We start from the raw sequence: 12,141 nt of genomic DNA on the forward strand, positions 1-12,141 counted from the left end.
GACTTAAACCCACAACCTTCTGACTCAGAGGCAAGAATTCTATAAGCTGAACCAAAGCTGACATCAATTTGGCAGTGGCTGCAATAGTGGAAATTGGAATTTAATATGGATAGGAAGGGAAAAATGCTTGACAAATCAACTCCGTGAATGGTGTCAAAGTAGTTACGGGTAAATTTGAAAGAGATATTAGCGGACTCCGTGCTTTATGAACGGAATTTTCCCGTTGCCGAGCGTGCCGGTTTTGGGGGCGGATCGGCAGTAAAAATCCAGGAAATATCGTGCGCGTCGGGAACCCGCTGTCATCCCGTCACCTTGCGCATTTAACTCGGCTTTGAAGGCTCGACATGGACCCGATTGGCAGAGGTGGGCGACCTCATTGAAGTCAATAAATGCTTGCTGAGAGATCTTTAAGAGTGTTTTTAATGTCAGCTTTTGACTTTTACTGCAAGAGCACGGGATTTACACAGCTTGGGTACCTCACCTCTGAAGGGGATGCGGAAGCTCAGTGGCCATTGGCAAGTTCGTTCATTGAGAGCTGGAAAAAGCACATAAATATTGCAACATTACACCTCATTACTTGCCTCATGGAAAGACTCTTGCTGACTCCATTTTGTCCACAGATTTGGGTGTCAGCAGTTTGCAGGTCATTTCTGAAACCTTGGAAGCCACTCTCACCACATTGCTACTCACTGAGGGATTGGGCCTCTGATCTCCACTTTACCTGCCATCTACTACATCAGCATGGGTGCCGCTTATACTGTCTCACCTTGGTCCTCAGAATCGGAGGCCCACCACCAACAACACCAGCTACACCAGCAGCAGCAGCAGCAGCAATCACACACCAGCCTTCTCCTCAACGACCTGAAGCTCCACAGGAGAGCAGGGGGCACCACAGGGCTGCAGCGCCCGGAGGCGATACCCCCAACATAGGGTATAAAGGCAGAGGATGAGCTTCCTGGACATGACTAAGCAGCATTGCTTCAGGAGGCTCAGGTTATCGCACCAGGTCGTCGCAGACATTTGTAGCTTGCTACAGCAAGACCTGCTGCCCAGAGGTCCTGGTGGACGCTCCTTACCAGTGGCTGTCAAAGTCACCACCTCAACCTCTTTGCCTCAGGCTCCTTCCAGGGATCTGCAGCAGATATTTGCAGGATCTCGCAGTCGGCCACAGATGAATTACCCAGGTGACCGATGCCATGTTTCACAAGTCAGCCAAATATATGAACTTTGCCACCGATGAAGCCAGTGTTAATGAGCGGGCGCTCGGCTTTGCGTCTCTGGCTGACTTCCCACGGGTGCAGGGCATCATCGACTGCACACATGTGGCCATGAAGGCACCCCATCATCACCCAGGAGTGTATGTGATCACAAGAGCTTCCACTCCCTTAATGTGCAGCTCATCTGCAACAATAAAAAGATCATCATGCATGTGTGCACCAGATTCCCTGGCAGCTGTCACGACTTATTTGTGTTGCACCAGTCCACCCTCCCTCAGCTTTTTGCACCTCCAAACAGATTTACTGGCTGGCTACCTGGAGACAAGGCTCTCCACTGAAGACGTGGCTGATGACAACTTTGAGAATGCCAAGTACCGAGGCTCAGGACTGTTATAATGAGAGCCACATGTCCACCAGATGTGTCACAGAGCAAACAATAGACCTGTTGAAGATGCCTTGACAGATGTGGAGGAGCCCTTCAGTACACACCAGCCAGGGTCTCCAGAATCGTCATCGTCTGCTGTGCGCTGCACAACATAGCGCAGCAGCGAGGATTGGAGCTGCAGGAGGAGCAAGGCGCCGAGCGCACAGCCTCTTCAGAGGAGGAGGAGGAGCAGGTGGAAGGTGAGGAGGAGCAGGAGGAGGAACCTGAGGTGAAGATGGCCCCAGCAGCGGCGCACATTCCTGCCCGGAAGGCCCGGGATTGCCTCATCATGGCCAGATTTACTTAACTTGCTCCAATGCAGCCACATGGCTGCCACATGCTGTACTAAGTTCCCCGCCCCCCCAACAACACCATAAAGTATTCCTACAATGACCAAGCCATTCCTCTCTCCCAAAGCCCCAGTGTTCAAGGTTAAGTAATGTCTCACCATTCACTCCAAGTGACAAGGCCACTTCCAAGGTAGCAGGCAAAAATGGACAAGACCGGAAAGTGGTGCAAAGAAAAACATTTATGTGTGTCATCAAAATAACTGAAACTTAATATTAACATTTTTTCATACACCCTTGTGCATCTAGGATTGTGTCTTTTTTCTTTTCCGAGTGCTTCTACGAGGTGCAACCCCTGTGGCTTCAGCAGAGGTAGAGGCAGGCTGCTCACTTCCCTGCTGCGACTGCTTAGACACTTTTGGTGGACATTCTCTGGGTCTTGGAGCCTGTGATGGCCCCGCCAAAGTCTGCTCCTCCTGCAACGGTACAGGGGCCGACTCAGCAATCAGGATCCAAGGAAGCATGAATCTGGCTGAGGGGCAAACAATGGGGGAGATGTGGGTGCGCTTTGAGAAGAGCCCCCATTTCAATGTCCCCTCTCAGCATCATCCCTCTCATGGGTCACCTGCACTTCCCTGCGAGCAAAGAGATGGAGAGCACCTTCCTGCACCGCAGTGAGGCCATGAGGACCCACGTCTATGTTTATATCCCTCCTAGTGAGGAGGTCTATGAGCGCCTGCCATATGTTGTCCACAGTGAGCATGTGCTCATGTGACTGGCACATTTGCTGCTCCATGCAGGTGACCATCCTTTCCATGGAACAGCACATCATCGCCATCGCCTGCGACATGGTGGTGCTCATGTTGGAGATTGACTCCACCATTCTCTGCACATTTGCAGATATCGTGGCTGCAAAAGATGCCACAGCCTAATGCACTTGTTGCTACACCTCCAAGATCACCCTATTTCTCGATGGTCCCAGAGGCTCAGCATCTGTATGCAGTTGAGCAGAGCTTGGAGCGTCCTGCACCCTCCGGCGAGGAGTCTCCACTGATGTCCCTGTTAACATCATCTGCTCTTGCTCACTTGTGAATTGTAAGACACCAGGTGACAACTCTAATCTATGGCACACAGGACCCACCGAGGTGTGTGTATCTGCGCTGGTGCTGGGTGCGCTCGAGTCTGGTGACGGTGCGCCCTCAGAGGCTGGAGGCTCCTCTGAGGAGTCATCTTCCTCCTCCAGCTAGACAGTGGGGGGCACTTGATAGACCTATGGGAGAGTAAAGGGATGATTTAAAAGTGTTATAATAAGAATGGGTAACGTTACCATTATGCACATGATGACATTTCACTGGCTGCTGACATCAGTCATCATATGGGTGACTGTTGTTTGCCATGTGGCTGTATGAGATGTGATTCTGTCACCAGGATGCTGGGATGTCCTCCTCTCTCCGTCTCCTACCGCCAGCATCTCTCCAACTCCTGAGATCTCCAGAGCCCTTCCTCTGCTGGTGTTAGTTGGGTGAAGACTGGAGGGCCACCTCCGGTTCTCTGTCTCTCCCGCATGTTCTGGGCTCTTTTCTCATGCAAGGAGGGAAAGAGGAGAACTTTGAGTGAGAGTGATGGAATGAGTGTAAGGAATGGATGGGTTACATCTGTAGAGGGTGACTATGAGGGAGTGGGGTGCCAATGGCAAATGACCTCCTTCTGTGGTGTTACTTGCTATGATTGTATTAGGATGAGGGTGAGTGTCAGGGGGGTTAGTCAGAAGGGGATGTGAGTATGTACATAGAGAGAGAGGGATGGGTGGACTTGGAAGGTGTGTTGGTGTGTGTTGTGTATGTACCTTTAAGAGAATAACTGGTCTCAGACTACAGTACCGGCAGTGACCACCCCTGTATAAAAGGTGCTAGAGAGCCTCTGTTGTTTAGATTCGTTTATGCCTTTCACCAGTAAAGACTTGTTTGTTTCTCTCCTGCTAGTCCGTGTCTCAATCATTCACGGACTTAACACTGGCGACGAGTTAGAAACGAACTTACCTGCAACTCAGCAGCAGCTCCGACGACGTTGTTGAAGGTCGGAGCCAGAAGAAAGAAAAAAAAAAAATAGGCCATTGAAACTCGAGAAACGAGCGTCGACCGTCAATCATCGAGTTCAAAACTTGCAGGAGAGACTGTCCAGAGCCAGGCTGGGTTCCTCGGTCCGTGGTTTCCCAGCTAATCGGGCTGGTGGCAGGTAGTGCTCTGATCCTTCCTGGGCTGCGGCGGGCTGAAGCTCGATCGGGTGGCCTTTCAACGGGGCCGGGCAGCGAGTCGGGAAGCAAGGAGAGAGAGGGTGGAGCATACAGGGCGCGGCTGGTGTTTCAAAGCTGGGCAGCATTCGGACCTCAGAAGAGGGAGGGAAGTGTCCCAGAGGGTCCGCTCCACGACGGGAAGATAATAAAAGAAAACAAATTAATATTTAACGTGCAGGAAACCGTGGAAAGCAGCGCTAACAACAGCAGGGAAGAAGACAAAGCGCGGGAGGCGCCATTTTGTTAAATCGGGGAAGAAGGCAAAGCGCGGGAGACACCATTTTAGATTTGCAAGATGCCGAAGACTGGCTGTATCACTGCTTTTGATAATACATTAGGGGACTGGACCACGTATGTGGAAAGAGTCAAGGTATATTCTGAGGCAAATGAAATAGCGGAGGGGAAAAAGGCATCAATATTGCTAAACGTAATGGGCGCTAGAACGTACGGCCTATTGCGGGATCTGATTACTCCAGCCAAACCGAAGGCGAAGAGTTTTAATGAAATTGTTGCTGTTCTACAGGAGCACTTAAACCCTGCACCGCTGTTGATAGCAGAAAGATTTAAATTCCACAGGAGAACTCAGCACAAAGATGAGAGCAATGCTGAGTATCTTACGGAACTACGCAAGCTATCAAAGCACTGCCAGTTCGGAGCAGGACTGGCAGATACCCTACGGGACAAATTTGTCTGTGGACTCCTGAGTGAAGGAACACAGAAGAAGTTACTCGCAGAAAAAGAGCTGACGCTAGATAAGGCTTTCAGCGTGGCAGTATCGTATGAAGCAGCAGCCAGGGGAGCTGCAGAAATTCAACAAAAACCACAGGAATACGGCACCCACGAAATGACACGGGGATTTGCAAAATGTTATCGCTGCGGCAGAACTAACCATGACCAGAAGGACTGCTGGTCCAAAGACAAAATATGCAGACAATGCGGGAAGATTGGACACATTGCACTAGTTTGTAGGTCTGGGAAGAAGACCAGCGACAACAAAAAGGCGACTAAGGAACCGTACAAGTACAAAAGATGACGGACAGTAGTTCCGAAGACCAGATGAGCGATAGTGAATCCGAGAACAGGAGATTAAGCTGTCTCAAACTTCACAATGTAATCGCAAAAGAGGATCACCGAACCATTTGGGTCACCCTCACGATAGCAGGGTCCCAAGTTAAAATGGAATTGGATACAGGATCAGCGCTAACGGTCATGAATCGACGAGACTATGAACGGCTATTTTCACACATACCCTTGAGAGAGACATCCATCGTCTTGACGACGTATACGGGGCAAAAAGTATACCCCAGAGGAAAAATAAGGGTGCCTGTCGAATACAATGGCAAGAAAATACGGAAATTGTATCTCTACATACTGCCAAATGGTGGACCACCGTTATTGGGACGGGAATGGATCAGGAAGATAAACTTAGATTGGCATTCCATTCATGCAATGACGGTGGACGGTAAAAAAGATGAAGACATCACTCCTGGACGATTGTCAACAATCTTAGCTAACGCCAAAGAGGTATTTCAACAAGAACTGGGCACGCTTAAAGGCGTAACCGCCTCGTTAAAAATAGAAGAGAATGCAGTTCCCAAGTTTTTCAAAGCGAGACCGGTACCATATGCAATTCGTCCAGCTGTCGAGGCAGAGCTGGAGAATCTGGAGAAGGCGGGCGTGTTGTCTAAGGTCGACTGGAGCGAGTGGGCGACACCCATCGTTCCTGTCATGAAGAAAACGTTAAGCAATAAGTCCGGAGAGCCAAGGAAGATTTGCATCTGTGGGGATTTCAAGGTGACGGTGAACCCTGTCCTTCACACAGTACAATATCCTCTTCCAAGGATAGAAGACATCTTCGCCTCACTGTCTGGAGGGAAGCGTTTTACAAAAATTGACCTAGCACAAGCATATTTGCAGGTGGAGGTTGAAGAGTCCTCTAGGAAGTATCTCACGATAAACACTCACAAAGGTCTTTACCAGTATCATCGATTGGTATTCGGAGTAGCATCGGCTCCGGCGATATGGCAAAGAGCGATGGAACAAGTCCTGCAAGGGATTCCGGGGACTCAGTGTTACTTGGACGACATCCTTGTAACAGGTGAAGATGACAGTGAACACCTTAACAACCTAGAACAGGTGCTCACTAGACTACGGGAACATGGGCTGCGAGCCAACCGCCCCAAGTGCGAATTTTTTAAGAAACAGATATCGTATTGTGGCCACGTGATTGATGAAGAGGGGTTACATAAGTCCCCTGACAAAACTGAAGTGGTTGTTAAGGCCCCAGCGCCTGAAAATGTGTTGCAACTGAGGTAATTCCTCGGGTTGGTGAATTACTATCATAAGTTTTTGCTGAATTTGTCGACAATTCTGCATCCACTGAACGCCCTGCTACGAACGGGGGTAGCATGGAAATGGAGCGATGATTGTAAATGTGCTTTTCAGAAGAGTAAGGACTTAATCACTTCGAAGGAAGTATTGGCTCACTACAACCCAGCACTGCCAATCAGGCTGGCGTGTGATGCGTCTCCCTACGGCATTGGGGCGGTACTGTTAAATAAATTCCTTGATGGTTTGGAGAGGCCGATAGCTTTTGCGTCACACTCGTTAACTTCTGCCGAGCATAACTACGCCCAGATTGACAGAGAGGCCCTCAGCCTAGTATGGGGGGTGAAGAGGTTCAATCACTATCTGCACAGTCAAAAATTTACTCTACTAACCGATCATCAACCTCTTGTCTCCATTTTCAACCCTCAGAAGGGCGTACCGATAATGACAGCACAACGGCTGCAGAGATGGTCCCTTTTCCTAGGGGCACACCAATATGACATCGAGTACAGGGGAACTAAACAGTATGGAAATGCTGATGGATTGTCACGCCTACCGTTGCCGACGGTGGAAGAAGAAGACCTTGCAGTGGATCCAATGGAGTTATTCCACTCGACCATAGTCGAATGTCTCCCTGTGACGAATGCAAACATAGAAAAGGAAACACGGAATGACCCGACACTATCACGGGTCTATGATTTAACGGTGAAGGGATGGCCAGCACATGGCGAACCACTGCTGCCAGCATTTTTGTCAAGAAGAGAACAGCTGTCAGTGTGCAGAGGAACCTTGATGTGTGGATCCAGAGTAGTAATTCCACCTAAGTTGACGGATAGAGTGCTCAATGAGCTTCATGAGGGTCATCTGGGTGGGGTAAAAATGAAGAGCTTAGCCAGAGCGTTTGTGTGGTGGCCGGGAATCGATAGAGAAATCGAAGAGATGACCAAGAGCTGTGCAGGATGCCAGAAGGTCCAAAACGCCCCACCACAAGCTCCTCTGCATCCATGGGAGTGGCCCTCATCTCCATGGCAAAGGGTGCACATTGATTTTGCTGGTCCCTTCATGGACTCGATGTTTTTAATTGCGGTGGATGCACATTCAAAGTGGCCAGAGGTAATAAAAATGTCCTCAACCACCACGGAAAAAACTATCGCAGTTTTACGAACCATATTCGCCAGGAATGGGCTGCCTGAACAGATTTGCTCTGACAATGGACCACAGTTTGTGTCTGAAGAGTTCCGGAGGTTCTTAAAGAACAATGGTGTTAAGCATTACACATCTGCCCCATATCATCCAGCCACTAATGGATTGGCCGAGAGGTTTGTCCAAACATTCAAGAAGGCTATCAAGGCAATGTGTAATGAAGATATACCCCTACAACACAAGGTGGACAACTTCTTGTTTGCCTACCGGAATGCGACACATGTGGTTACCAACCAAACTCCAGCCATGATGTTCTTCAATCGAAGACTACGATGCCCCTTGGATTTGGTTAAGCCAAACGTCCAAAGAGATGTGGAGAACAGGCAGTTTCAGAATATGAATGAAAGGCCGACCAGGAGTTTTAAGATAGGTCAACCAGTTTGGCCCGGGACTACCGCACTGAGAAATGGCAGCCAGGAACGATTTGTACATGACAGGGACCTCTCATGTATACCGTGGACGTTGGGGAGAGCATTGTAAGACGCCATGCTGACCAGATTCTAGAGTCACTGGAAAACGTCAACTCCACACCACGATCTGATACACCTGGTAATGAAATCGACGTTCCAATTGCAGCTACCGCAGAACCGGTAATATTGGAAGCAGATGAACCAAACAACGACATTGATTCTGACTCAACATTGCCAGAAGAACCTGATACTCCAAAGAGGCGTTATCCAGACAGAATTAGGAAGCCTCCTCAAAGACTGAACTTATAATTGCTTAAACTTAACCAATGTATCTAGCAACAGTAATTGTGATTGTAATTCGTTATCATTAGTTGTTAAATGAATGTTATGTACTGTTTATCTAAAAGGGGAGGAATTGTTGTGTATGTACCTTTAAGAGAATAACTGGTCTCAGACTGCAGTACCGGCAGTGACCACCCCTGTATAAAAGGCGCTAGAGAGCCTCTGTTGTTTAGATTCGTTTATGCCTTTCACCAGTAAAGACTTGTTTGTTTCTCTCCTGCTAGTTCGTGTCTCAATCATTCACGGACTTAACAGTGTGAGGAATGATGTGCAAGAGTAGGCTTGGTTAGGTAGAGTGATGGGGATATGGTGACAGACACATCAGGATGAGGGTCAGTGTGGCATTGTACTCACCTTTCCTGATCTCATGAGATCATTGAATTGTTTCCTGCACTAGATTCAGGTCCTCCTCACCACATCCCTGCTGCTGACCTCCTCAGCTATATCCAGCCAGGCTCATTTGGTCTCTTTTGGAGTTCAATGGAACTGAATATCATGTGCTGCGTATAACTGCGGCCGATCCAATACTGCTAATTTTGGGCCACCACCCGATACAAATTTCTAGCCCTAAGGGGAGGAAGGCCTGCAGTACCACAGTACTGGCACTGCGGCACGTCGCACCGTGGTTTTGGTTCACAGCGCCCCAAGAGGGACGTGGGGCGCTTCCAGTAGCGCTCCTCCTCCCTCTTTGGGCGCTACCTGGGAAAATCGGCTGCGGGGACGCTAACTTTTTCGGGGCGCTACCCAATTTTTACCCCTAAGTGTTTTATTGAAACAATGTATTCTCGTAAGCTGCAAATAAAGCATCATATGTGCATCCTCACTGTGTTGAAATCAAGATTTGGTGCACTGTTTTACAATAACTTATTATTCTGCAAGGCTTGGGAATCTCCTTACCTCGCTTAATCTTCCCTTCCTCCTCTAATCTTCATGCTTTTAAACCCCAAACTTGGCATCCCCTACACATCTTCTCTTCCGAGCTGCTCAATATCATCGGGCCTTGGCTCATCACAAAGGAAATTTTCAACAGGAAACAGTGAGGCATGCAAGGGGACAAAGAACTTGAAGGTAAAGGTGTGCAAAATTAATGCATTGAAAAGAGGGAGAGTCAGGACATATAAAGGAAGCGGGTGTATTAATAGAATCTAAGCATTCAACATTGGAGCTGTTAAGATTTAAAGCTTCAAATTGAGTCCCATGAGGCAGTTTGATAAAGGTGAGTCTCTAGTTGAAATGGTGAAGTGTAAGACAAGTCAAAGGGAAAGGGGAAGACAGAGGAAAGGGAGTGTAATATTATAAACCCCAGATAGTTCAGTCAGGAAATGAACTACCCAGTATGAAACTAAGTCATGCAGACCAGAAGATTGCAGGTTTGATTCTGGTCTGACTTTGGCGACCCTGGTTAATGAAAAGAAACATTCTTCAGGGCTGTACTTCTGATCGTACTATCGAGTTCCATCCCTGCTGATGGACTGGATGAGGGTGAGGGCATTATCAGGTTGTGCTGTGATTTCTCTTCTCCTCCAACCCTTATAGCTTCCTGGTATACCCTATAGTTGAATAGCCGAATAGCTTGGCTCAGTTCTTAACACTTTTTGCCTTTGAGTCAGAGTATCCCACTTGAGCATGTAATCTAGGCTGACACTGCAGTGTAGCACTGAGGGAGTGTTGCCTTGTCAGAGGTGATGACCTTTGGATGTGACATTCAGCCAAGTCTGTCGGCTCAGGTAGGTGTTAAAGATCCCATGGCACAATTCAAAGACACTCAGAAATTGTGGGCTCCATGATTCACTGCTGTAAGTGCAGTGAGACGGAATGTCCACCCTCCCACTGGGCCTGACCATGACTCCGACTCTATTGGAAATTCCAGGTGAAATAGCAAGTGGTAAAGAGGGTCAGGAGGTCCAAGAGCTTCAGACCAAGAAGAAGAAAGTCCACAGCAATTTCAAAAAGACCAGGAAAGAGAGAGGGGCAAGGAAGGGTGGTGGGGAAAAAGAGCAAATATAGACATGAAACAAAGTGTTACCTGCACATTTCACAAAAGAGGCCTGAATATCCAGCACAAACTGCTTTTCCGGTCTTCAATACATCTGAGGACGCATTGCTCTTCAGGTCCTTGTTGTGATATCCCTTCACATCATATTCTGCAAACATATTAAAGCATTGGCTACTACTTCTTCCGGTTTCAACAATCAAATACATCATAGAAACCATCAGCACCTACAATGTGCCATAGAAGTTTGAAAATATTAAAAATAGAAATAGGCAAGAGCACCTGAAGTATTGTCACTGGCAGCTGGATCTCTGGCTATCAGTATAGAAAGACACAAAGAGTAAGAGAATGCTCGATGGCAAACTGTCAAATATGGAACTTAACCTCAGAAGTGACAACAGCTCAGAACTCACAAGCACGTTTAAGTGATTTATGGAGGTTTATCCCTTACCTTTGAATAAGCTAAGACTAGCAGTGATATAGTACTTATCACACCTTTGAGAAATGTCACGAAGCACTTCATGTGCAGACACTTTTGTATCGACAGACACAGCAAGCAATTAGCACACAGCAAGATCCCACAACAGCAAATCAGACAAATAACTAGGAGGCTTCCTTGCTGTTGTGTATGTACCTTTAAAGGAAGAACTGGTTTTAGACTGCAGTACCGGCAGTGACCACCCCTGTATAAAAGGCCCTAGCAGGCTTCTGTATTTCAGTCTGACGTTACCCTCCTGTTCAGTAAAGTACCTGTTAAACTGTTCTCCCGAAGTCCGTGTATTATTGAGGCGCGGACTTTACAGTGGCGACGAGTAAGTTCGAACTCACCTGCAGTGTTGCATCATCTCACAGGGATCTCGCCCTGAGAGGAGGTTTCTTGGAGGTCGTAGTCTGAGCAACGGGCGTCGACCGCGGGCAACCGCCCAAAAGATTCATCGGTGTTCGGAGAATTGCGGGAGAGGCTGTGGAGAGCTGAGCTTGGCTCCCCAGTTAAGGTGTTCCAGCAAATCGTGCTGGTAGCAGGTAGTGCGCTGACCCTTCCGGACTGCGGCGGGCTCAAGCTCGATCGAGCGGCTCTATAAAACGGGCCGCACAGCGTCGCCGGGAAAAGAAAACAAAAGAGAGACAGAGGGTGGAGTGCACAGGGCGCGGTCGGTGCTCAAGAACTGGGCAGCGGAGAGAAAATAAATGGGGAGAAGGAAAGTGAGACGCGCCGAAGCTGCGGGTCGCCGCCATTACCCTGTAGAACGCTAGGAGCAGTGTGGCAGCAAGGGGAAGAAGGAAAAGCATGGGAGGCGCCATTTTATCCCGTTGGGGATGAAGGAAAAACGCGGGAGGCGCCATTTTATTCCATTGGGGAAGAAGAAAAAGCGCGGGAGGCGCCATTTTAATTCACCCAAGATGCCAAAAAGTGGCAGTATCACTGCTTTCGACAACGAGGTAGAAGACTGGACAACGTATGTGAAAAGAATTGAAGTGTACTGCAAGGCAAATGAGGTGGCCGATGGAAAGAGGGCGTCGGTATTATTGAATTTGATGGGCGCGAGTACGTACGGCCTATTGCTGAATTTAATTACCCCAGCTAAACCAATGGAGAAAAGTTTTGAGGAGATTGTTAATATCTTACAGGAACACCTAAACCCT

The 12,141-nt window shown here is 48.3% G+C and overlaps 1 protein-coding gene across 1 annotated transcript in view; it reads right to left on the reverse strand.

Moving 5' to 3' along the window:
• LOC147116113 (kyphoscoliosis peptidase-like) overlaps positions 1-12,141 on the reverse strand; it is a 60,823-nt gene that overhangs the window by 19,761 nt on the left and 28,921 nt on the right. The window contains exon 2 of the mRNA XM_085990883.1: positions 10,531-10,648. Coding sequence (XP_085847009.1) covers positions 10,531-10,648 — 118 coding nt within the window. The remainder of the gene's footprint in view (positions 1-10,530; positions 10,649-12,141) is intronic.

Source organism: Somniosus microcephalus, chromosome 6 (genome assembly GCF_052327205.1).
Source record: "Somniosus microcephalus isolate GS21.2 chromosome 6, FLI_Smic_1.0, whole genome shotgun sequence".
NCBI lineage: Eukaryota > Metazoa > Chordata > Chondrichthyes > Squaliformes > Somniosidae > Somniosus > Somniosus microcephalus.